The following is a 27,057-nucleotide window of genomic DNA, read 5'->3' on the forward strand; positions in this document are numbered from 1 at the left end:
TTTTTGGTTCCAATCACACCAGCCACAACTGACCCAGTATTGATACCAATGAATGTATCACCTCTCTTCAATCGTTGGGCAACTGATTCAGGTAAGATATTCTTCAATAGATTTTCAGAGTGTTTCTTCTCGTCTTCCAACAGAGCTGCTGCCTTTTTTTCTGAGGTGATATCCTTTATGGTTAAAATAATTAGAACGCCCTTTCCTGATACCTTAACTGTGAAAAGATTGAGTTTTGTTGGGAATTTTGTTCCATTTTTTCTTAAACATTCGGATTCTAATGAATCATGACCTCCACTATCATTTCCTGAAAACTCATTTACGAGGGCACTCACTGATTTTCTGACAGATTCTTTTGTTTTCCCTTCCTCGAATATGGAATAGAAGGAGGTTCCAAGGATTTCCTGTGTTGCAAGACCAAGCATATTAAGGGCTGGTGTGTTGATTAGTTCCACTTCTCCTTCTGTATTGATGATTATTGAACCATCAACACTTGAATTAATTACAGAGCATACGCCCGAATAAGATCCTTGTCCTTCATCTGATTGCCTTTCTGATTTTAGACTAAACTTATTAGACAATGGATCTGAGAATAGATTGTAGAGTGCTAAATTCTTCAATCTCTCATTGTTTTCGAGAGTTTCAATAGGAATATAATTCAATAGCATCTTTGTGTAGTAATATTGATTAGAATTCGACCCCATAATTGAGAGAATCAATTTACAAAAAATTAAAGAAATACAAGTACCCAAAATAGTAAATAACAATACAGAAACATAACTGGATTTCTGAAGAAACTCTTGCAAATTCTTGCATAAATGATGCTAGTTTTAGAGAGAGAGGATATGACCTAGCTTGATTAGTGTAATGTTCAAAAAACAAGGTACTAATTTCTTGCATTGTAAAGTTGGTTGACTGGTATTTGTAGAATTTCTTAGTTAACTCAGACACTTTGGATGAAGTTGAAACAAATTCAGACATCATATATTCGACACCAATACAATAACTATAGTAATTTTGCACATTAAATGTAAAATTATTTGCTTGCAAATATTCAGTACAATTATCTGAAACTCCAAATTTCAATGTCTTGTCCATCGATGGATAGATACCAACAAGAGGTGTATCGTATGCTAAATATTATGGAAATTATCAGTAATTAAATTGAGGTTGAAACTTACGAATATTAATATTACCAAATATCAGATCCGTATAATTAGACGAAAGTCCATCAATTTGATCCAAAAGAATGTGGCTCAGCTCGTCAAATGTAGAACTAGTTCTTAAAAACGGATGGGCAATGTTAGTAGCCCCAAAGTTGTTGGTATTTCCTAAACCATAAACGGATAAAAGTTCTGATAAGTAGTATCCACAAATTTGTACAAAATAAATTACTCTAGCTCCAGCTTGAATATTATAATAAGTTTTGAGTGCGCTTACTGCATTTCCATTAATTTCATTATAAAACATTCCCAAACAAAATGGGTTGACTAAAACCAAAACCATGACTGAAACTATGAGGGTGTACTTGGCTTTGGTAATTTTCGAAATCAAACTGGAATCAAGTGAAGAGTCAATAGATGATTGCTTGGAAAGTGACTGATATATTCTAGCTATCTTGTCTCTTGGAGTCTCCTTCTTGATTGTTTTTACCAATCTTTTAAGGTAGTACTGTCTGTAAAGAACAGTAATAATGAAGCACATAGCGATTGGCAACAATGCTAAACTACCAGCTACGAGATAGATTTGAAAATACGATAATAATGAAGTTGTGGATAATTGGCTAGAATCTACATAATTCGAACAAAATGCAGACAGAACATCAAATGCATTATCTCTGTTACTCCAATAATACATGAAACTATAGTCCTGTATAGAATTCATGAAAGTACCATTAATAACAGACCTAACGAGCTGATCTCTTGTTGATTGAGAAATTGTTGTGGAGTTGGACAATAACAATAAATCATTGAGAGGAAAACTTTCTTGGATTCTTTCTAAGAAGCTTTTCAGATTATTGGTAAATTCATTGACTGATATTCTTCTTATTTGCACTGTACCTGAATAGTATCCATTGTCTCTAATCGTAGGAATTAATGCTGTGTGTTCTCCTGCACCGTAACTATTTATGAAATTAGCAAAAGAGCTCAATAAACTTACGCTGTATAGATAGGAGCATCAAAAACACCTTTTTGTGCAAGTAATATCAAATCGTGTAGAACATTCTTGTCATTTTCCATTCTATGAAGATAGTTTTGGATATATTCCTTTAGTAAGAGTTAGAGAATGTTATATTGGAGGGATACTACTTACCTGAAAGGTTTCTGTTGGGAGACTATCATATTCTGTCTTCCAATCACTTCCATAATTAATATAATAATTAATTGCACTTTGCATACTTCTGACATTTCTTATTACAGACATTCCAACTTCCTCAGTCAAACAAGCAGAATTCAAGTTTACAACACCAACTCTAATCGAAGATCCAATGTAAATAGCAAAAGAAGCGCCTCCTAAACCAACACTGAAAATGATCACAAAAATTAAAATAAACAGACTGTTTCTCAAACTTTCGTTTGGTTTGTTCCTAATTCCATTCCTGAACAATAGGTCCTTGTGCATTTCATGTTCTTCTTCTTCGTCTACCTCACTTACTGGTGCTTCAGAGAATAAATCAGATTCGGTAGGATCGAATGAAGTTGGTACTACTTGTGACTCTTTTCTAGGCCTTTTAGCACTCATGTACAAACCTCTTGCATCCTTTTCCAATCGATTGGCTTCTTCATAGAGGGTTTCAGATTTCACCTTGTCAAACTGAAAAAGCTCAACGTACGTGGCATACAACCTGAGAATCTGTTTACTTCTCTTACTTCCCATTAATTCCTCAAACATTTGATTACATTCCACTGTAATCTCTGCAATCTTATTTGCAATCTTTTCAATGGTCGAGTATTGTGGTGATTCTTCAATAAGTTCCTTCCAAAAGTCTCTGTGGAGAGACAGAAGCATATCCTGATTGTATTTCAATTCTTTGATGGTTCCATCGTCACCCAAATCAGAACTATTAATTGATGAGATATTTAGCCTATGCTCTTGCAATTCTAATGATTTGTATAGGGAAATAGTTCTCATAAAAATATTCTTTGAATGTCTAACAATATGGTAGAGTATATCAATGGATTTGTCCAAATTGATGCTCTCATCTTCTTCTGCATGAGCTAACAGCATGGAAATGTAAAATAAACATTTAGGATCTCTGATATTCTTATTTATGAGCGTCTTGGCAGTAAGTAAATATAATTCCCTTTCTGTCACATCTCCAGCAACAATTGCATGCTTTATTCTATGGTATTGACTAAAATAGAAGCTTAATTTAGAGAAATATCCTCTTCCATGATTCTCTTGCATAATATTTGTACAATTTACATCAACGCATGCAAGAATTGACTTTCTGTCAGATGATTTCAGATCAATCCCACTGAGTAGGGTTTTTCTGACTGAGTTGATTATCAAGCGCTGGTACAATTCCATCAAGATTATGAAAATAACAAAGAAAATGATTGCCAAGCCAAATGTCAAAGGCAGGCCAATTATTTGTAAATAGAAATTATTTCCCTTCAGTATAGTAGAAACCAGTGAACCAATAGAAACGCCTGTTCTAGCACCTGCAACAGCAAATAATATTGAATTATCAACAGTATTAAAACATGTCTTGAAATAGAATGTAACTGAAGCAAATATCAAGCTCATTACAATATTCAATGAATCTGAGATGATCTTGTATTCCAATGGAATTGAAAATATGAGTAATACACCCATAAAGTTTACAATGTCAAGCGTCATAATATGAATGGGATAAGATGAGCAAAAAGGAACCCTATCATAAGTATTCATGTCACTAACAATCAATCTATTCAGGATTATTAATGCAAAGAGTATTGCCAAACATCCAATAGCTAATACAATTACTACCATGTTTCCAGAATCAATACAAGATACTTGATTGTACCTGTACAATAGTCGCTCCAATGTAGTTTCATTAATGAGATTCGAACAATTATAAAATCCCACCAGTATGTTTACGAAAAGAGGAGAAAGTACAAGAAGTAAATTACCAAATATCCATAATCCTATTCTTACATATCTAATATTATCGAGTGCTTTCGTAACTACCCACACAGAGGCAATGCAAAGAACCAAATTCATCATGACAAACATCATAACACCCAAACCTATTCCAATACTTGCATAATATCCCCACATGTCCACCAGCAATGTAATGGGGAAATTGATTATTGAATATATTATATTCGAGTATAACTCTCCTACCTCTCCATTTCTAATCGAAGGAATAAACACAGAAATATACAGAAATAAGGAATGAAACAATAGAGTTGATAGATACCATTTCCATCCACGCTTTGAACCCTGTATCTTTACGGAAAGGAATGTGGAGAGAGTATTTTGGAGAGTCTTATTATTGAGGTTGGCTCTAATCAAATTCTGACTAATCGAACTGCCAATATCAGTCATCCTTTTTTTTAATTTCCTACTCTGATGAATTGTAGATGATGAGAATATTAGAAAAATTCATTATATAATTGGAGAGATTATAATTATTATGGATGATTATTGAATCTCTAGAAATATATATATTATGAAATAGAGATGGAGATGGAATAATTATAATTTAATAATATTAGCTGTTACGTATGATGGTTAGTGCTGTTTTCCTAATTTTGATCGGATCGTAGCAGTAAAGTGCTCACTAGCCATCAAACATTTTTACATTTTTTTAATTGTTATGTTTAACGAGAGAAGTGAATTGGTGGTGATATTATTTCCACGTTCCTGTTCAATTACAACAAGCAATGTTACATCATTCTAATCTAGAATTATAGTGATGATACTCGACTTCCACTATTGAAAACAAGTGAAAATTAAAAACTTTTTATAAATTTGTAAGTTTCTCTTAAATTTGTTCGATTTGACAAATTGTAAATGGAAATTAAAAGTTACAATTATATCTTATGCAACATTCTTTGCCTTCTTCATTCTGGCTCGTATGAAAAGTGCAATCACAACAGCAAGAAGAACACCAGCAACGCACACGACAACTACTCCACCAACTGATGAGGCTACTACAGCAATTAACACTGTGTTGTCGTTCACTAGGATTGGTTCTGAGTTTTCTGGTTCTCTTCCCTTTGTGTTTGCCTTTTTATAGTTTTGGTCAATTACTGCAAAGGAAGTCAAGTGACTAGTTCTGCAACTCATTGAAAAAGTAACAATATTTGAGGAGGGAGAAAATTTCAAATCATTAATTGTCGTTTCTATGCCGTCTGTCTTCCACTCCTTGTCTGAATTATCAAAAAACATGCAGGTGAAATTTAATAACGCATTTGTATCTTTGGCAGTTGACAAATTGGAGAAGTACAATTCGATAGGTTCTTCCAGGTCAACTATTGGAATTTTCTCATCATTGATATTGAACATGGAAATTGTTACCACTGAACTAATTGCATAAGCTTCCTCACTTGAAGGACCACTTGAAGAAGAAACTGAGCTAATCACCTTTACCACCTCAGTTGAATTAAATCCTCTTTCATTGATAAGATAATCTTTCACTGCTGTAGGAAAATTGACTGTTACTGAACTTCCAAACTTTGTGAACGTGATATTCTGGTTATTAACCTCTTTTAACGAATAAATCAATTCTTTCGTCTCAATATTTCCATTTTGTCCACCACATTTGAAGGTGTTATTGACCAATTCTAAAGTTCCAATACAGTAAGGAGTGGTACAATTTCTACCAATCCATCCTTCCTTACAAATGCAATTATCAGGTCCAATACATGTTCCTTGATTACAAACTCTTTGATCAATCGAAGGAATTCCAAAACAAATTGGAACAGAACAGTCCGAACCAGTATAATTGGCATTTCAGAGACAAGTATTTAATCCAACACACGAACCATGTGAAGAACAAACTGCCTCATTATTTTCTGGTATTTCATTACATGAAACCATTTGACATTCCGAGCCAAAATACCCAACCTCACATTTACAAATGTTGAATGATTGGCATGAGCCCTTTCCTCTGCAAACTGATGAAGAATTACTTGATTTTCCATAGCAAGATGTGAAATTACATTGAGGACCTGAATAACCTTCCTTACAAAGACACGAATCCTTATTGAAACAAGTTCCGTGTGAAGAGCAAGCAGTCAACTCATTCTTTCCAATACCAAAACAATAGAACTGATCACATTGGTTACCATAATAACCTAATTTACAAGTGCAGGAATTAGGCGAAGAGCAAATTCCATTTGATGAACAAGTAGAAACGTTTCTATTAGAAAGTCCAAAACAAATTGGAATGTCACATGCAACACCAGTGAAATTTGCATTACATTCACAAGTATTGACATTGACACATGAGCCATTTCTAAAATTACAAACTGAAGAGTCAGTGGATGGGATTGAAAAACAAAGAGGAAGTTGACATGAATTTCCTGTAAAATTTGGATCACATTTGCAAGTGTTCAATTCTGTACAATTTCCATTTCCAGAACAAACTGAACTATTCGAATTCTTCAAACCAAAACAATAGAAATTTTCACAATTATTACCAAAATAACCTGAATTGCAGTCACAAGTATTGAACCCGCTGCATTTTCCTCTTCCTGAGCAAACATTAGTTTCATTATTTCGAATTCCATAACAGGAAGTCAACTCACAATTAGATCCTTCATAGAACTCATTACAAATACACTTATTAGGTGAAACACACGTTCCTTTCCCACTACAAACTTTAGAATTGATGGCAACAATACCATTACACATTTGAATATCACATTCTGGTCCTCCATATCTATTCGAAAGTGAACAGTTACATGTATTATATCCTACACATGTTCCATTTCTATTACAAACGTTTGGATCATTAGAAAGTTTCCCAAAACATACTGGAAAGCAAGGAGAAGGTGTTCCATCATCATTACAAACTAATCTATGAAATTTCTTAATGGAAGTTCCATCAATGAATAGAAATTGATTATTATCTATCATTGTAATACCCATTATGCTTTTTAGAGTTGGAATAGTTCCATCTGGAAGAATAGCTTTTCCTCCAATACCAACAAGTGTTGAGATTATTCCATTGTCAGGAGAAACCATACGAATCCTTGAATTGTCTGTATCTGCCACATATAAAGTGCCATCTGGAGCCAAAACTGCCGAATGTGCTCTATTTATCGATGCACTATATAATTGTTAAAAGAAACATGTATTCGATTTAGACTAAAGTGATGTTAACTTACCTTTTAGCTGGACCGCCATCTCCACTAAATGAAAATGATCCACTCCCATCTCCAACCAATGTTGAGATAATATCTGTCGCTTTGCTAACAACTCGTATAGCTCCACTGAAAGTGTCAGCAATCACCAAATCATCTTTTTCACTCAATGAAATTCCATAACTGAAATCGATTTGAGTTTGAGAGCCAACTACTTGACCATCCCCAGAATAACCTCTTGTTCCACCAATATAGGTATATATAAAACCTGTTGTTGGTTTGATATTTCTAATTCTGGCATTATTGGTATCAAGAATGTAGACTAAACCAGAGGTATTACTGTAAGCAACAGAGTAAGGGGTGTCAAGTTTAGCTGCAATGGCTAGCTCTCCATCTCCAGTAAATCCTGCTGATCCAGTTCCTGCAATAGTTGAAATAAACCCATTAGAAACCTTTCGAATTCTATTGTTATAAGAATCTGCAATATAAACATCACCTTTGAATGGATCTACAGAAACACCTCTTGGGAAATACAACTTTGCATTGATTGCCAGCACTCCATCTCCAGAAAACCCTCCACTTCCAGTTCCGGCTATGGTTGTAATCGTACCATTCAATTAATCTTTCGAATTTTGTGAGCATTTGCATCTGCAATATATAATCTCACCATTAGCATAGGCAATAGCATGTGGAAATAAAAATTTAGCCAAGAGAGCTTGACCACCATCTCCAGAATCACCACTTGAAGATGATTGTCCAGCAATTGAAGTGACAAGTGTCAGATCATAAACTGCATTGACATGCATAATAGTAATACAAAGAAGAACAATGATCAACAAGAGCACCTCTTTTGCCATTTTGTTTCTAAGATAATATTGTCAAGTAGTAAGAAATCTACATTTCATTTCGGCTAGTTTCGGGATGTTGAATCTCATTCGAAATAATCTTCCTTTACACCTGAAAAGCGACTCGTCATCAATGATCAATCTCATCAAAATGACAGTTTATTTAAATTACAACAAGATTTTTCAATACATAATTACATTTGCCATCAAATACTGTTCCTGAAGGTGATTTGAATCCATTGGTTGTAATAAACAAGACAATTGTGTCAACCAATGAATAAGATTCACTTTCCAATTCGTATTGAACGAATCCATCAGTAAGTTTCTTTTGAGTAATGCTAAAACTTGGATTGTCTAATGTGTTCATGTACCAAGTTGAGTAACTTGAGCCACTGTTAACAACATTAGTTGGTTTTGAATTTCTGACGAAATAACGTTTGATACTCAAGTTGATTGTATCAGTATATGGACAGGATCCACCATTCGCAATTTCAAAACGAATCTTCTTAATAGTTGCTGATCTTGGTAGTTCAATAGTTAAAGGAGTTTGTGTGAAAGTTCCAATTGAATATTGACTACTACTAGAAGTTAAAGAATGATAGTAATAATCACATCTATAACTATCAGAAGCACAATATGTAAATTGATTACCAATCAAGAAAACTTTTCCTGCTTTCAAAATGGTAGCATCATGATAAATTCCAGTAAATGAGCTAGTCTTTCCTTCAATGAATTCAATAAGAGCATTGTCATTGGAAGTGATTTGTCTATTCTTTGCAATCTTGTTAGAAGATCCAGGCTCTAAAAACCATAATCTTTCTTTCAATTCTGCAATATCCTTATTCATCACGTCAAACATCAAATCAATTTTTTCTTGTTGAGATATTTCAATCTTCTCCAACTTGAAATTGTACATTAAAAGTGAATCTGATGGATCTGGCAATACAATATTAATGACATTTCCATTAATGGAATAGGAAGGTTTGACAACACTCATTGAAACACAACTTTTGTAATATCTAAATTCTGCCAAATTAGAATTACCATCTTGATAGATGTATTTGTTGTATTGAAGGGAAGTTTCCATTGTGAGGAGAGTTGCGTTTAGTTTCATTGTTACTTGAATTGTATTCGAATCTTGTTTCTTTTCAATGGTAAAGACGAATTGACCAAAACCTGGACCATCTAGACCTGGTTGACCACGAAGGTGTAGTTGTTTTGCAAGTGGTGGTTGATATTGCGCACTTGCACAACTGAATAGAACAACGAAAACTAAAGAGATTAGGATAATGTTTAGTTTCATTTTTTTGTTTGTTTATTCGTTGTAGTACAAGTGCTGACAGATTCTTAATTGGAAACTAATTAGGATTTTGTAAAGATCTTCAAATTCCAATATGTTTTTAATTGTATTCATTGAAGACATTTGACGTATTGAACTGTTGGGAATTCTCATTTTGTATTCTGCAATTAATTTTCAAATCTCTCTTCACTTTATTAATTACAAATTAACTATTTCAATTCTATTTTGTAGATTGAATTTTAATTGAATTTAATTCGAACAGAATGTTTCTGAAGAACTCTTTCGAACAATTTCGTGTCAAGTTCACAACCCGCCCAAGCTATCAAAATCACAGCTCCACTCAAAAACATCTCGCCACACTGTTGGTTGTTGAACCACATCAAAAAAATATTCGAAACATGAATCGCACCAACACGCTTTCGTTTCTTCTTCTTCTGACATTATCCATTCTTCTTTTAACACTTTCGCGTATCCATGCAGCCATCAAAACTTCATCAATTCTTGCCTTTGGCTATAATCATAGATGGTAAATTCGGTCAGACACCAAATTTTGGTCAAAAATTACCTGTCAGACATTTGACTCTCGAACAGATATTGTTCAACTCTACTGAATCCATCAAAAAAGCAAAGATATCATCTAGTAACTTACCAGATAGTCTTCTTCCAGTGTTATCGCATGTGAGTGGAAGTAAACAAGGAGGAAATTTTGTGTTTCATGTCAAGTATATGAATAATGGTCAATTTGTGAATCAGACAGTGTTTTCATGTGGGAAAATGGGAAAGTTAACACCTCTAGTACCTATTTCGTCAACGCCGATGCCATCTTATGGATTTGTGAGTGAAGGAGTTTCGAATTATGGAGACGAAAGATTGGTCAATCAAGAAATTATTAGTTTAAATTGCAAATATTCTTGTATTGCTGTAACTAATCAAGGATTATTATTCATCAAGTGGCACAATGAAACTAGTTGGAAATTAGTAGAGTTGCCATCAACCTTCACAAATCCATCAAATTATGAAAATGTCAATTTGAGAATTTCACAAGCAGTCATTGGAGTTTCCTTAACTGAAGGATCTAACATTGAAGAAACCTTCCTATTACTGACTGATTCTGGATTTGTTTTGAGTTTTGGATATTGTAATAGTGGTTTGAGAGGTGATTCAACAAGTGCAACAGATTCTCTTTCGTCTAATTCATTCTATACCTTTACTACACTTTCAAATATTAGCTCCATTGGAGTTGGACCAGGTATTGGCTATGCCATCAATAGCACTGGTCAATTACACGTGTGGGGAAACAATCAAAATGGAATTCTAGGCGATCCTGACCCAAATCTCATTCTTTCAACTCCAAAACATTTGGAATTTAATTGTTTCATGAAGAAATTGTCATTTGGTGAGAGTTTTTGTTTATATTTGTGTCAGGATGGAAGAGTTTTTGGTAATGGACAAGATGCTGAAGGTGAAATATCAGCAGCACCTGGATCAATTATTTACACTCCTGTGGAAATTACTAGCTCGTTATCTGCTACATTTAATAGTGATATGATTATTGACATTTCGACTAGTGAAAAAACCAGTTTGGCTCTCACATCAACTGGTAAGATAGCAACATGGGGAGATGATAGTCAGCTCGCATTTGGAAGAGAAGGAAATGGTGGATACACAATTCCAGCAACATTTAGTTCTCTAAATATTGTAAAGGCATTTTTTGTTTACAATATTGGAATTGCAATTACAAATACCAATGAAACTTATTATTGGGGATCTAATAGTGCTGGAGAAGCATGTTTGGGTGATTTGTGGTTTGCTGCCAAGCCAACTGTCATTCCAACATTGTCAGATGTTTCACAAACACATGTCAATGAAATTTATTTAAGAGCTGCTTGTGGAATGATGCTATCCACAGATGGTATCACCAGTTCTAATATCACATACTGGGGGAAATGTAGTTCTGGATTGGATGGTCAATATGTTGATCCAACAGTCGCAGTTTCTGCCACAACCTTTGACAACTCACTTTTTAATAATGAAATTCTCAAAAAGTTTGCTCTGTTTAGAGGAACAGCTGTTGTTAACTCTATTTCTGGGAACAGTTATGGATGGGGAGAAGGTAGAGATTATCAATTGGGAGATGATTCAAGTCATCCTGTTCCATTAGCACTATCAGTGAATGTTACTGATATTTTTAGCTCTAATCAATTTACAATTTTGGTTAAAAACGATGGTGGTGTTTATGGATTGGGGACTGTATCTAGCTCTGGAGCATTTGGTTCGTCCGTGCAAATGTTAACCACACTCACAAAATTGGACACTGATTACGTGACAAGTGATGGAAGCTCTGTAATTCAAGTTAAAGCTCTAGAAGGTATATCATATCTATTGACATCAAGTGGAAAGGTCTATGGTGCTGGATCCAATGCAAATCAACTCATTATTAACAATTCCACAACCAAATTCGAAAACTTTGTAAGAATTAGTGGAGATGATTTACCAGATAATCACAGAATTCGAAAGATTATTGTCTTTCCAAATTCTCCACTAATATTTATTACCTATGAAGGAGATGCTTATTATGTCTATCAAGGTATTCACAAGTTTCAGCTCCCAAATTCAAACGATTCATTTGTAATTCATGCATCTTCAAATTATTTGAATTTCTATGTTATTACAAAGAAAGGAAATGTTTACGCTATGGGAACAACTAATGAATTTATGGAAATTTCTCAAAATCCAATGGTTTCAAGTTTGAATAACATGACATTGTATGCAACAAAGGAATCTCTTGGTGGTGTGCCTTACTTTATTTCCCCTGAAACCAATTTAGCCATTTTGGCCATCTCTAATGGATGGACATGTAATGGAACAGCCTCTACCAGTGATTCTGTTTGTAATGGACATGGAGCATGTGTCGATCAGGATGTATGTGCCTGTAAAGAAAATTATGATGGATCCTATTGTGAAAAGTTCACTTGTGGCGGAATTTCCAATGAGGATACAACCACTGTTTGTTCTGGAACAGGAAGTTGCACATCATTTGACACATGTGTTTGTAAACAAGGATATAGTGGAGCAAATTGTGAAATTCCTTCTTGCTTTGGAGTAGCAAGTAGCAACACTGGAATTGTATGTAGTGGAAGAGGTCAATGTATGGGATTAGATAAATGCAGTTGCATGACTGGATATTTTGGATCCAAGTGCGAATACAAGGCATGTTATTTTGAAAGTATAAGCGCCGGTACAGGAGCTATTCTATCAATCAAGAACAAGCTTTGTAGAGATATCAATAAATATCTTTAATTTTGGAATGTTGTTGGTGCATGTTCTTTTTTCTGTTGTTTACAAACCATGTTTCTAATTGGTCATGGATACTCTTTCCAGTCGTTCGTCCTTTTCATATTCATTTCTATTAACTGCATTGGATTCGAATTGAGGAGACTTCCTTCAATTGTTGACTTTTCTAGAATTGGATAATTTATCGTAAATTTATTAAATTATGGTGATGTAAATCTGATGGTGCCATAATTATTTGAGCTCCCGCTTCAATCAATTAAGAAATCTTTGGCCAAGTTATAAAATAGGAAGAATAGCAATTATTGGCGCTAAAAAAAGGAAGTTATCTACGGTTATTTGAATTGAACACCATTTCTAATTCAAAGTAATTGTAACGTGTTGTGAGGAGATTCTTTTGTTTTCCTGTTATCACAATGTGTTGTTTGGAAACTTTAGCCCATTTACAGTAATTTGTCCTACGCTAGTCGTTTGTTTACCAATTCGGATTGTCATCATTAGAAACTGTACGAAACTTAATTAAAAAAAACACACAACAGTTCCTTCTCCATTTCCATCTCATTACTATTCTCACAACTAGGCCTTCTATCAACAACATCAACACCAAAATACTGTTTGACAACAACTCCTTTTGAAATGACACAAGACCCACAACCAACATCTCAGCCAACTACTATCTCTACAAGTAATGACAAGCTCCATCCACCATCAACATCAACAACACAACTCCATCATCCAACAGAGAGCCATACTAAAAAAGATGCAGATAACGAATCCAATAAATCATCTACTAAGAGCAGTTTCAGAAGAAAGCAAAAACAACGAGGCTGCTTATGTTTCCGAGGAGGGAAAGCAATTAAAGTGAACACTTGTTGTGGTGTTTTGGAATTGTCTTGGATCAAAGTATTGGCCATTGTTGGTATGGCTCTTAATTCCTTCACATTTCTTGTATTATTGGCCTTGTTAATTTTCAGTCAAAACTCAAATGCAGCCACTAATATTGATCTCTTAGCAATAAGAAGTGATTTATATCTGTATACAGCTTGGGTGGATGCTTATACACTTGTTGCTGCCTATTCCCAAAATAAGACCTATTTGAACTATTACTACAATTACCGTGATACCCTTAACACCTTGAAAGATGAACTTGTTTCAAAATTACCCTCCACTCTAGTGTCTCAACTCAATTCAACAGAAAGTTATCAATATTCTACATATTTAGAAGCTGCTGATACCCTGGCTGTGAATATGATGGAGAATGGAAACTATTCGGGTGCTGTTTCTGTACTCACATCTGGATTCTACTATGCTACAAAGTTAAAATATAGAAATTTGCTGGATATTATTCTCAAATATATTCTGGATTCGCAAACAGAGGCAGAAAATTTATCGGATGCAGCTGTCATTTCTTCACTGGTCATTATAATGTGTAGCTGTTGCAGTGACAGTCCCTGCCATTCTGTTCATCTTTGCATTCGCTATCAATAGAGAAGCATTAATGGCACAAAGATATAAAAAGGCAAGAGCTGTTGAATTGATGGATACAATGAGTAATGAAAAATTGAGAGCTCTCTTCCAAAAACACTGTATTAAGGAATTGAATAATGAAAACTTTGAATTTTTGGAAAAAGTTAATGAATATAAGAGATTGGTAGAACATCAAATTGAGTTGGTTCAATTATTGAGTGATGGAGATTCAATCCATTCCAATGAATTAACTCAATCTAGTTCCAATGTCTCAAGTAGTCAAATAAGTGCTGCCGAAGAACCCACTACAGCCAATACAAACACCAACAATTCATCAGATTCTAAAAAGAAGAAGCATACAATGACATCAGTCAAGTCCATTTCTGATTTGGAAAATGAGTTGGAAGAAATTGAAGGAAAAAAGTTTGCACTTGCCACTGAAATTTACAATAACTTCCTCGATTTGAAAGGACCAAAGACTGTCAACACCACCAAATCCCATGCTGATAAGGTAAAGATTGAATTGGAGTATTTCAAGAGCAAGCAAATTCATTCCTTGTCCGATGATTTGTTCACATCTTTGGAGAGTGAAATTTCCATAGTCCTTCTCGATTCACATTATAGATTTAAAGAATCGATGGAATTTTTGAAGGAAATGAGAGTGAAGAGAATTAAAGATATCAATGAAAAGAAGAAGATTAAATCCAATCAACACCACGATCAACACCATCATCACAATAATGGACATTAAATTATACTATTAATTATGTTGAAAAATTTGATTAGATTTGTGGTGTTCCATTTAAAATATTGGAAAGAGACAATCCATAAAATTAATGCCGATAATAATATTCAAGTGATGAAGGAAATTTCTCTGATTTTGGATGATGATTTGGAAATATTCCCATTCTATTTGATAAAACCTTTTATGGGCTTTATTGATAATTTTTTTTAATAAAAAAAGATTTAATGTTATCATCACACAACAATCATTATCAACCAACTCTGAGGGTGAGAAACATCTCATCCGATGATTTTGAACATGAGCAACATCCACCACATCATCACGATGAAGAAGAATTGGAAATGAGAACAACAGGAGAGCCTCCACACTTTTTAAAAGATAATTTCGATTATGCACACTTTGAAAAATTGGCTCTTAGTAATGTGGGATTAAAACACGATGAGCATGATGATCACTCGGAGGGACACTACTTGGAGAGATCTTATGTGAGCAAGGGTGGTCTGGTGGTGAATATTCCACAACAACAAGAGGATGGAAATAATAACGGAAATGGAGAAACACTGGTAGCCTTTCAAGAACATTCTGACGATGAACAACAACAGCAATTCTCAAGTAAATTACCAAAGGTACCACTTCTTAAGGAGATGAATAATACATCAACTGCTGCTGGAAATCATGATAATATTACGAACAAGCCAGGAAGACACTACTTTGCACCAGTGGAAGCAACACGAGAGGAAAAGTTAGCGTACGTGAAGAAGGTAGCAAGAACCTTGTTCATGATCTTTCTTGTTATTCTCATGAGTGCTATGGTAGTCATTGATTACATCTCCAATCCAAAGAATACCTGGGTGATTAGGTTGAGTATTTTCGTGTCGATGGTCATCTTGTGGAGGTTTCTGTATGAATACCTCTTTGAAATTATATTTGAGTGGATATTGGAGTATCTTGTTTACAAGGAGAAGAAGCAAACCTCTGTCTAATGCTTTTACCTTCTACTAACAACATGTGGTTCCATACAACTTCCGACTTGCGACTTTTGAGACAATGAGTGGTTTTATTTTTTTTGAAAAGGTAAAAATTTAACGGCTAGTTGGGGCGCACCTTGAAAATATACGAAGTTCTTTCCATCACAAAACAATTTTCCACATCAACAAAATGCCGTCATTCCTCTCCAAGGGCAACAAACAACAACAGAGGGCCAGATCTTCTTCATCATCCAGTTACTACAACAGCCGAAATAAACATGATGGTGAATTACGTTTTCATGATGATGACGATGATATTGACAATTTCTTGGAACCTTCACATGACGTTCAACAACATCACGAAGCGGAATCAAAGAGAAAAAGTATTACTCTTGCAGCACAATCAGTACCTGCCATAGTTTCAAATTCTGTTATTGGATGGCTTTCTGCTGTATCACTCGTTGTTCACTTGATAGTTTTAATAGCTTTTATTGCACTACCTCTCTTTTTAATATTTATTCATTTTGATTTTTGTTTCAAATGTGGAGGAGCAGAGTTTTTAATAATATTTCTGATGAGTTTGTTTGGAGTGGGATTACTCTTGTTTGGAATGCTGTATCCTCTCCGACAATATATTATTGAAAGGAGGAAACAATCAAAGTTAACACAAGAAGATATCATACAACAACAATTGGAAGCACCTCTAGAAGATATGGAAGATGGTGAACATGGTATTGATTTTGATGAATATCATCATGATAATCAATTTGATGATGCACCAGCGGATCGTGGTTTGACAAGTGGAAAAATTTCAATCTCCCTCGCTAGAGCAAATAGTAATTCTGGTTGGTTTAAGAGATTTTTCGATATTTCAGAGTTTTTAAAAACAAGTAAGAAGGAAAAGGCTGCATGTTGTGTTTTCTCTACTTGTAGTATTGCTTCCTTCATTTGGTTGGCAGTCACAATCATTGTATTTTTAACATTTATTTTCTTTGTGAGGTCAACTAGAGTTAACAAATCTGGACACATTTATTCATCAGTTATTTCTGGTAAAAAGGTTAGGATTGAGAGAGAACCTACAGGTATGGTTCACGTTGCTGCTGAAAATATTAATGACCTTGCTTTTGGTCAAGGTGTTGCTGCTGCTCAAGACAGACTCTTCCAAATGGAACTCTACAAGATTATTGGTAAAGGCTCATTGGCAGAGATTGTTGGTTCGGATGCTCTCATTTTGGACAAGCTTTCACACGTTCTAGGTTTAAGAAAGTATGCTGAGGAGAATTTAGCAAATATTCCAAAGGATATAGTTTCTATTATTCAATCCTATGTTGACGGTATTAATGCATATATTGAATCAGGTCCTGCTCTGAGTGCAGAATTTTCTCTTGTTGGTTTCAAACCAACTAAATGGGAAGTTATTGACGTTTTGACATTTGAGAAATTATTTGCCTTACAAATGACTTACAACTACATTTTTGAATTGGCAAGATTAGTTGTTTTGGAGAGAGGTGCTACATTGGAGAGAGTAACAGAGCTTTCATCACCAATGTATGCTAATTATTTCACAGTTTTCAATAGGGAAGAATTAAAGATGAATATCACTGATGAGGAGGCTGAAGAAATTGAGAAAAAGTTGTGGGATCAATCAGGTGCTTATATTCCATCTTCCACAAATTCTGGTGACGAACATGTTCATAATTTTGGAGAAATGCTGTATGAGAAGCTATCAAATGACAAGTACCTCAAATTACTTTTACCAACCAAGAAGGGAAGTAGCAGAGGTTCAAATAATTGGGTTGTCGGCAAGAGTATTTCCGATTCCTCAAGTGGTTACAATGTTAACGATCCTCATTTGGATATTATGGCTCCCGTTATTGTTCAACAAATTCACTTAAAGATTGTTAAGGATATTACTGCTGTTAATGATATTACATCAGTCAAGATGGAAGAGAATACATTTGAATTGATTGGAGCAAGTTTCCCTGGATTACCAAGTGTTGGTATTGGTAGATCAGCTTTTATTTCTTGGAGTATTACCTTGTCTTTTAGTGATGTTCAGGATTTGTATGTATTGACTCCATGTCCTGATCAACCAGACACTCACTACATGGTAGATGGTAAACCAGAAGAATACAAGATTAGAAAGGTTAATATCAAGGTTGCTGGTGAAGAGAATGTGGAATTGGTAGTTAAAGAAAGTAGATTCGGTCCTGTTATTAATGACCCATTGATTACCATTGCTCATGCAGATGTAAAGACTCAAAAGCCAATGGCTCTCAAATGGACTGCTCACTTACCAAATGATACTTCTATTATGGGTCTGCAACAAATGACTAATGCAAAGACTATGGATGAGTTCGCCAAGGCTACAAGGTTACTCACAGCTTTACCTTTTAGCATTGTTTTCACTGATAGAAATGGTAATATTGGTTATTCGTTGACAGGTACAACACCAATTAGACAACAAGGACATACTGGCATGTTTGCAATGCCTGGTGATATTTCCAAATATGAATACAAGGGATACGCCACTGGTGATCAAATAACAGTTATTAATCCACCAAAGGGTTATATTATTACAGCCAACAACAGAATCACACCTGGTGGATTCCCTTATATTGTTAGCAACGATAACGAATTTGATTATAGAGCTAAAAGAATTGATGAAATGATTAGAAATGTTTTAGATGTAGAAAATAGAAAGATCACACAAAAAGACATGATAGAGGCACAAAATGATGTAAAGAGTTTGATCTATGAAGAGCTCAAGTTTGTACTCAGAAATATTTCTCAATCACTCAAGGAAGATCCATATGCCAAATATGTTAATGGTTTGCTCAATGATTGGGACGGAAAGATTCTTAGAGAATCTACTCATGCCACTTTATTTGAATTTTTCCTTACAAATCTTATCAAATTACCTGAGCATGAAGTCGGAAAGAAGTACTGGAATGATTTCTTCTATCTAAGAAGAGCTTTATCCAGTAATGGCGATATTGCTTGCACAGTCCACAGAAAGCAAACTTGTCAAGAGTTTGCAGTGGCCACTTTTAAGGAAACTGTTGACATTTTATTGAAACACTTTGGACAAATTCCTCCTTGGAAAGTTGTTCACTATATTGATGCATCCCATCCATTATTGGGATTGACACCACTTTCTTGTTTATCTGACAGAAAGATTCACTCCAATGGTGGCACATACACTGTGAATATCAACAATTTTGTCTATGATAAGGTTACTGAAACAACTATTCCAACTGTAAATGCAGCAGTTTATAGACAAATTATTGGTGGAGGTGAATTCTCTAATTCTAAAATTGAAGGACAAGATGATTTATGGATCTCACCACTTGGACAAGATGGAAATATGTTTTCAGAACACTATGACAACTTTATTGAAAAGTATATTGAGGGATCCTATCTCCCACTCACCACTGAGGCCAAGTACTTGTCTGACGTTTTTGAAATTCTTCCAACAGAAAAGTCGGATTAAGATTCGCACATCTTTAGCCAAACAGGTAAAGGATTTGTTTATTTTGAGCAATCAAAGTTTAACGGTGAATACCTCAACTGCAAGATGGGTTATTTTACTTGATGCATTCATTAGAAGAGATTAATTTAATTCAAACAATCATGCATCTTTGGGTCATAAACATAAAGCTGATTTACCATATTTACTGATTAACATCGTTCTAAAGTTACTGTTCGACTATCTCTGTATTACCCATAAATGGACATTATTAATCTCTCACTTTTGAATTACCCTTTTCGAATAACATTGTTTAAATTCTTCGAATAATTTATTATTATTGGTGAGGCAATGGCAAAGAAATTGAGTGTTTCTATTGTGGCTACTGAAGAAACAAATAGGGAGGTTTCGTCCAAATACTTGGTAAGGTCGTTACTGGTCTTGTCCCACTTGTTAGAAACAAGAAGAAGGAAAAGACGAAAGTATACGAAATGGGAGATTCCACTAATGTTGTATGGACGAATGGATGTATGAATTTTGAAATGTATCTGAAAGGAAACTATTCTGATAGTTTGGCTTTACATAGAGAATTTTCTGAAAAACATCCAGAAGATAAACCAACTCTACAGCTCATCAAAAAAAATCTTAAAGAAACTTCCAAAAATGTTAATGAAACACGGGATGACCTGAACTGGTCAAAGCTAGTCAACTTCTGCTTGTCACTGATATTTCCTTCCCAAGTCATTGAACTGAAGTGAGATAAACTTGCCGAAACTCATCACGGATCGCTTCAAAACAATACGAAAAATTGCCTCATCATTGAACATGCATTCATTATCGGCAATATTCATCCTACTTTTTTACACTATTCTATTCGCAAGGAATTTACAGTTCTTTTACTTGTTTTCACATTTCATCAACCGATGCAAAAGTTTGCTCTTCTCGAGGGTCATGCCTTTCTACCAACAATTGCACATGTTCTACAGGTTTCTACGGAAGTAATTGTCAGTGGAGTGATGATCCAATACTAAACGAACCTACTTTGGATTTATTTGGTTTAGGAATTGGAATTGTTAGACGAAATGTTTCGAATCCAACCTATGATTTGATGATTTCTGCAACTAAATTAACTTTTCTTGATTCTAAATTGAGAGAATTGATGGGATGTTCATTGGAAAGTGAAAATTGTTATTCTGTAATTGAATTTAAATGGTCAATTAGTATGAATGCAATTAGTTTGGATTCTTCTAATGGATTTGTGATGGCAAATTTATCCCAAGTTGATGTATTGACATTTTCTCCAGTCATTCAATTTCAAAGTAGCAAAGGTTTGATTTCTGGCAGTCAGTTGATTACTTCTATTGAACTAAAGACGAAATATTCTAACGTTAACATGAGTACTAAAGGATGTACTCTAANAAGGAACATCACATTGGAAATTGAAAATACAGTAACTTGTCTCTGTTCACACACAACCATGTTCTCTACCTTTATTGAACATAACAGTACATTTGCTGTCAAAGTCAAACAACAGCTGTCAACGCTATATTATGCTCAAATAGCTTTTGGTGTATTCTATTTTATCATTTCCTTAATAATATTAATTCTATTATTTGCTTTTAGAAAGGAACAACCAATTTCAAGTAGATTAGCAACTCCATTTATGGGAATGATAGCCCTATTGGTAGAAAGTTGTTTAATTTACATTACTCAGAGAGGAATTTTAGTGAATCAACTGAAATCTAGTAATAATCAAATGTGGGAGAGTGGAGATAATGATTCCAATATTATTGCAAATATTGTTACAATTTTTGTAAACTCTTTAAATTTAACAGCAATATTTTGCTATGTTATTCAAGTGGTTAGATTTGAATTGATGAAATTCATGTACAAATTAATTCACAAGACGAAAGGAAATGAGTCTAAAAGTGATATAGTATTGAAATCTATTAGAATATCAACATCAACAAGTTTATTCTTACTCTTGACAACTTTATTTATGAGTTTTAATCTGGTTTATTGGACAATTTGGGTTGTTTTGAGACGAATTAATGTAATTGAGCCTTCAACTTACACTTACATTGTTTCCATTTCGTATACTGTCATAATATTCTTCTTGAGTTTAGTAATTGCAACTGTATTAGTATTCGATTTTATTATAACAATTAAAGAAAAGAAAGAAGAGAAGAAGAATGAGCCCACAGATTCAACAGTGAAAGAAAATCTGGTAAAGAAATCAATCAAGATGAAGAATTCACTCTCAAAGGTTTATGATTTTTTCATTAGTTTAGATGAGCCACTCTATTTCAGAGTCGAAATGATTCTCTACCTAATATGTTTCGTATTTCTAATAGTGAATCAAGTGATTGGACTCATTGGATTACCATATCGATTCATAGACGAGGAAAATTACAAGACAGCTCTCCAATATGATGTAATTTCATTTATATTTGAAGTTTTATACGTTTTCACCTATATTCTAGTATTTGGTGGATATGCTTTGTTGATCCTACTCATTTACAAAGTAAAGATTTGGAGAAAATTTTCAAAGAATGGAAAATCAAAGCAGGATGATGGAATGTTGAAGAATAAGGAACTTTTACTTGTGATTAGGAATGAGGAATCGTACGAATCATTTGAAAAGTTTTGTGAAAAGGAATTTTCCTTAGAGAATCTTTATTTACATTCAATATTGGAAAAACATTCAAAAATAGTGAATGGAGAGACATTTGAAGGGTTATCAACTCTACTTAATCAAATATTTGAAGGATTCATCCAATCAGGAGCAACAAATGAAGTGAATATTCCAAACAGTTGTAGAACAAAGATTGTCAACCTCCACAAAAAATATGGTTTTGAAAAGAAGGATTCAGATTTAAAGAATGTTGATTTAGAAGAAGTGAGACAGGCATTCTTTTCATTAGTTCAACAAGTATTTGTCAATCTTGGTGACACCTTCTCTCGATATTCTCTAACAACTGAATGGAAAGTTTTCAAAAAGGCAATTGAATTGAAAGAACACATTACGGAGAAAGCAAACTTGTATTAGATTGAAATACTACATTAGATGATAACCTTCAAGAATTCAAACGGTGGAACGGAATTAATAGAAAATGACATAGAATATTGTTTTTTACTTTTCACCAAATGAGTTGACAATTGGTCCAAACTGCAGCAGAATTAGCCACCAATAAAGTAGGCTTTTTGTATTGATAATTTAGTAATCACGTTTTGTCTAATGCAGTTGTACAACATAGCTTAGTGCAAATCACGTTTCGAATAATCACGTTTGTTTCGAATATATTGTTGCTGGTGAATAGTTTAATTTATTTCATTTCTCTTGCTTTATTTTCATGCTACAAATGACACTTATAGAACTAAATGGCAACTTTTCAAACTTATTCTCATCAATGAGAAAGCTACAACATTGTTCAAAGCCAAAATATTTTACTCATTCCAGTTCATCTTTTGCAAAATTTTTTGTTTTGAATAATGTTCTAGGCGATTTATTTCGCCTAAATTTTAGGCGAAATTTCTGGCGTTCCCAACTCATCGTCCATTCAGTAACACCTTTTTAGTTTTACCATTATGGCAACTACTGGTTATTTTTGTTACTGAATGTTTTTGTTGGATTTTTAGCAAAAGGTGTATCACCTTGTGCCCAGCATGTGTGAAGAGACTTCACAACTGCTTCATCAATGTACTTATTATTCAGACGGGTAGTAGAACAGATTCTTTCTATTGCTTGCATTTGTTATGGTTCTGTCAATAAAATAAATTTTTTTTTACGGAAAGCCAGCTGTCTGATCTGACTTTTCGACTTTAAAATTTTTTCCAATTTTTTGCTAGAAAAATTTTCAAGTCGAAATTCCATAGTTTTTTCCCTAATTGATTTCTAAGGCTATTCTCTTTATGAATATTTAATATTTGAAGGAGAAAATTGGTAAATATATTATATATTAATAATATCATAATTTGGTTTTCAAACTTCGAATGAAATTGAGAACACACCTGTAGAACATGCTATCTATCACTAACTTTATGTTTGCAGCCTTGGTGGTGATGGAGAAAATATTATTTCTGTAGTTTTGGTATTTATTTTATAGAGAATTATTTTTATCATACTGAACTTTCTCAGATTATACTCTTGTATGTCTAAAATCATATATATCAGTTTTACATATCCATAATATGTACATCATAAGTTATTAATTTATTCTCTAAAATTGGGGATTTTCAAAAATAAAAAATAAAAAATAAAAAAAATTAATAACTCCTTTATTATTCGATAATTAATGGAAACCATTGATTTTACATTCTGATATGAAACAATATCTTCGGAATTATGTCCCTGATTATGAAATTGCAATAAAAACATCATCTATTTATCAAAAACTAATTCTGTATATATTGTTGGAAAGAGGGTGCTGATACCAAATATCAAAACTTTTTCTTAATAATGGTGATTGTCTATTCAGATAGATGTAGATTATGTTTTAGTTGAATGCTGTTGTTGATTACCAGTTTGGACAACAATCTAAATGCGGTTCAGTAACACCATATTAGAAGTTGGGAACACCAGGAAATTTATCTAGGCGAAAAAAATCTGCCTGAAATGGTTATGCCAAATTTATCTTTACGGTCATAACTACCATTTAAAGCACTGTACACCAGCAAGAATAAAAAACACCATCAAGAAATTTATTAAAAAAATGGTTTAGTTGGTTGTTCCTTAATCTTACTTCTTTCTGAAAGGTGGAGAGATTCTATTGGAGGGTCTCTTACTTCTTCTGCCCCTTACTGGTGTGATGATAACTTCCTCTGATTCGAGTGTGGAAGAAATAGAAGCAACCTTAATGACATCATCCCCATCGGAAGAAGTAGTCTTTTTGCTTGATATTGGGACGGATTCTGATGGTAAAACATCATTGTTTGCCGAGTCTGTTTCTTGTGACATTTCATCAGAAGGAGACAATTCTTCTTCAGCTGGTAATGAATTGCTTGTATTTTGGAATGATTCTGATGGTAAAACATCATTTGTTTCTTGAGAGATTTCTTCAAAAACCTCATCATCAAAATTGGCAGCATCTTTATCACATCCTAAAACACGAGAGGATAGATATTTAGGATCAATAGGATACTTGCATTGAGTGAATGGAGTTTCTGTAGATAGAAATCCACCAGTTGCTTGCCATTCAACAACAATTTTGTTACCTTGTGTTAAAGAAAGTACTTTAGCCTTTCTCTTTCTGATCTCTCCGTCATTAATCTTAATTGCCTTTGCATATGGAGGCTTGTCAACCATTACCAGTTGATTGATTTTGAAGGTAGATTCTACATTTGCTTTGTGTTTGTTGACTCTTTCGGCTTGCTTTTTAAATCTTTTTTGGACCGTTTCAACAATTAAAGCAGTGTCAATAATGATTGAGCACTTCTCACGTTCATCACAAAAATCAGATATTCTACTTGGTGCCACCTTATCAAACAAGTCTTGAGGAGTGAACTTTGTAACACTATGTACCGTGTTATTATGTTTTAAGACAACTTCCTTCAAATGGTCAACCCAAGTTCCAGCGTCGTTTTCATCAACAATGGATCGAATTTTGACCTCTATGCCATCTTTGGTAGTTCTGTTGCACCTTTCAGCCAATCCGTTTTCTGAGGGACTGTAAGGGTTGGTAGCTGAATCCTTACAGTCCCTCAGAAAATCCTTACAATAATTTGCTCAACTGGCTGAATTGGTGAAACAAAGGGAGTTTGTACTTGTTGACTAATGCTGTTTGGAGTTTCACTATTTGGAGTACTGTTGGAAATTACAATTCTGTGAGGTTGATTTTGAGTAGCAATATAATTTTGGAATCTACTGAGGAAACTTGGGTCACTGGCTAGTTGATTAATAAGAGAAACAATCAGTCCTTGGTCCATATTGAATATTTTTTAAGATTTTAACATATTTTACAACAACAGTTAAATTTTTCAATTTATAGTGGTCAAGGATTATAACTAAGGATTCTTGATTAATTGCAACCGTTCCAATAAAAGTACTTTTTATTTGTTATAGGCGAAAAAAATCTGCATAATGATTCATGCAATCCTTAGTTATAAATGAAACCTTGTATCTATTCCTTATTGATGTGGTTACAACTCGTAATGGTTCCCTTGGTTGGACTGATAAACAAGGAATGCAGAAAAAGAAAACATACACCAAACATTAACTGTCAGGGAAGTTGTCATAGACACATCAAAACAAATCAAAAAAAATGGTCAATTCTCATAGTTATCCATTTCGGTGCGAAGATGGAGAAGGTAAATTCATAGAATTACATTTATCATTCTCCGAACCCGAACATCTAATTACTCTGTCTTGTACCTACAATTATCACAAGTATTTGTTTACTGAAGAAACATCATCTGTAATTCATTTTAAATACTACAAAACATGTTTGATGAACAATGCCATTGATTGCAAGGTTTCTGAGGACAACATTACCTTGGTTGTGAAGGAGTGTTCTGATATTGGGTCCAGTGTCAAATTTATTCTTAACAAACAAGAAAGGGATGCTGATGAAAAATTGAATACCATGTTAGAAGTCATGATGAAAGATATCGCACAATTGAAGGGAATGCTTTGGTTTACTGATAGAGATTTGAATAAGTTCTCCGAGAAATACATTACCAATTGGAATAGTGTATTTATTAGAGTCAATGGTTCACCTATTCTAGGCAAAATATTCACAAATACTTACTCAAAGAAAGAATTTTATGTTAATACCACTGGTTGTAAAATCAAAAAGGATTCAATCAATTCTCCATTATTTAAATCTTATCGTGAATCAGATCTGGAACCTATTATCATTTACTTTAAACAAAAAGTGGATTTCTCAAGAATTGAAATTTCTGTTAGTGTTCATCAATCAAACAATCAAGACTTGGTCAAGGTTTATGTTTTTGGAGTAATGAAACCTCAGGGAGTGATTAGAAAATTTGACATTGAATTAATTAATGAAAATCTAAGCTCTCATTACCAAGAGCCAAAGGAAGATTGGTTTATTATGCCTAAATTGGAGAAGATTTCAGAACAAGAGTGTAAGCTAAATGGATTAGTTTCAATTCATTTCGATTCGAATAACGCATATGATGGAATTGGAATTGCAGTAAGAAACCAACGAAACGATATGTTCAACTACACCATTCCTCTTTTAAGAATATATTAACAATTTTAAAATTATTGATTGTCATATATAAAAGTTTGGTACCTATAACCTCGGATACCTCTTACTCCAATCTCTTATTGATTTAAGATTTTGAAATTGTTTATTATTGAATTTTTATAAAGAGTATTGACACGAATCAGAAGCTTCTTATTGTGACAACACTTGATAGAAGAATGGGAAAGTGGCTGCATTAATTCAACATATTGAAAGTGAACAAGGTTCTCAAGATTTGGAACTCTTCTTCATGAAGAGGAGGTTATTGGGTGGTGACTAGAGAGAAACATTTCCTTGTAGCTTTTCTACTAGTAAATGATTAATTGACCAAGATGTTGACCTGTAATATGGAAACACAATAAAATTCAATAATACTGATAAATACAGTAGTGAATATGAATGGTAATCATAAATCACTGAAAAAATCATGATTGGATCCTTTTTGAGACTTTTGGAAGTCAACTTG

The 27,057-nt window shown here is 33.9% G+C and overlaps 9 protein-coding genes across 9 annotated transcripts; 6 read left to right on the plus strand and 3 right to left on the minus strand.

Moving 5' to 3' along the window:
- Window positions 1–720: 720 nt before the first annotated feature.
- On the minus strand, window positions 721–4,533 carry NAEGRDRAFT_64855 (uncharacterized protein; the record flags this gene model as incomplete). Its single annotated transcript, XM_002680103.1, has 4 exons — window positions 721–1,133; window positions 1,182–2,122; window positions 2,161–2,267; window positions 2,314–4,533. 4 exons carry the CDS (start codon window positions 4,531–4,533, stop codon window positions 721–723), a joined length of 3,681 nt encoding a protein of 1,226 aa, XP_002680149.1.
- A 495-nt stretch (window positions 4,534–5,028) lies between these two features.
- NAEGRDRAFT_57397 (uncharacterized protein) lies at window positions 5,029–9,446 on the minus strand (the record flags this gene model as incomplete). The annotated part of the gene is made up of 4 exons (XM_002680104.1): window positions 5,029–5,875; window positions 7,323–7,890; window positions 7,966–8,088; window positions 8,342–9,446. 4 exons carry the CDS (start codon window positions 9,444–9,446, stop codon window positions 5,029–5,031), a joined length of 2,643 nt encoding a protein of 880 aa, XP_002680150.1.
- Window positions 9,447–10,217: 771 nt separating this feature from the next.
- Window positions 10,218–12,749, plus strand: NAEGRDRAFT_78916 (NBP family basal body protein; the record flags this gene model as incomplete). The annotated part of the gene is made up of 1 exon (XM_002679973.1): window positions 10,218–12,749. One exon carries the CDS (start codon window positions 10,218–10,220, stop codon window positions 12,741–12,743), a length of 2,526 nt encoding a protein of 841 aa, XP_002680019.1. The 3' UTR covers window positions 12,744–12,749.
- A 520-nt stretch (window positions 12,750–13,269) lies between these two features.
- Window positions 13,270–14,973, plus strand: NAEGRDRAFT_78918 (uncharacterized protein). The gene has a single exon (XM_002679974.1). The coding sequence runs from the start codon at window positions 13,371–13,373 to the stop codon at window positions 14,220–14,222; it is 852 nt and encodes a 283-aa protein (XP_002680020.1). The 5' UTR covers window positions 13,270–13,370; the 3' UTR covers window positions 14,223–14,973.
- A 197-nt stretch (window positions 14,974–15,170) lies between these two features.
- NAEGRDRAFT_64861 (uncharacterized protein) lies at window positions 15,171–15,929 on the plus strand (the record flags this gene model as incomplete). Its single annotated transcript, XM_002679975.1, has 1 exon — window positions 15,171–15,929. The coding sequence occupies one exon, from the start codon at window positions 15,171–15,173 to the stop codon at window positions 15,927–15,929; it is 759 nt and encodes a 252-aa protein (XP_002680021.1).
- A 175-nt stretch (window positions 15,930–16,104) lies between these two features.
- On the plus strand, window positions 16,105–19,596 carry NAEGRDRAFT_78919 (penicillin amidase; the record flags this gene model as incomplete). Its single annotated transcript, XM_002679976.1, has 1 exon — window positions 16,105–19,596. The coding sequence occupies one exon, from the start codon at window positions 16,105–16,107 to the stop codon at window positions 19,405–19,407; it is 3,303 nt and encodes a 1,100-aa protein (XP_002680022.1). The 3' UTR covers window positions 19,408–19,596.
- Window positions 19,597–20,860: 1,264 nt separating this feature from the next.
- Window positions 20,861–22,432, plus strand: NAEGRDRAFT_64863 (uncharacterized protein; the record flags this gene model as incomplete). Its single annotated transcript, XM_002679977.1, has 1 exon — window positions 20,861–22,432. The coding sequence occupies one exon, from the start codon at window positions 20,861–20,863 to the stop codon at window positions 22,430–22,432; it is 1,572 nt and encodes a 523-aa protein (XP_002680023.1).
- A 1,689-nt stretch (window positions 22,433–24,121) lies between these two features.
- Window positions 24,122–25,308, minus strand: NAEGRDRAFT_47327 (uncharacterized protein; the record flags this gene model as incomplete). The annotated part of the gene is made up of 2 exons (XM_002680105.1): window positions 24,122–24,886; window positions 25,099–25,308. 2 exons carry the CDS (start codon window positions 25,306–25,308, stop codon window positions 24,122–24,124), a joined length of 975 nt encoding a protein of 324 aa, XP_002680151.1.
- Window positions 25,309–25,643: 335 nt separating this feature from the next.
- Window positions 25,644–26,597, plus strand: NAEGRDRAFT_64865 (uncharacterized protein; the record flags this gene model as incomplete). Its single annotated transcript, XM_002679978.1, has 1 exon — window positions 25,644–26,597. One exon carries the CDS (start codon window positions 25,644–25,646, stop codon window positions 26,595–26,597), a length of 954 nt encoding a protein of 317 aa, XP_002680024.1.
- Between the last annotated feature and the right edge of the window lie 460 nt (window positions 26,598–27,057).

This window comes from Naegleria gruberi (genome assembly GCF_000004985.1).
Source record: "Naegleria gruberi genomic scaffold NAEGRscaffold_11, whole genome shotgun sequence".
NCBI classification, from domain to species: domain Eukaryota; phylum Heterolobosea; class Eutetramitea; order Acrasida; family Naegleriidae; genus Naegleria; species Naegleria gruberi.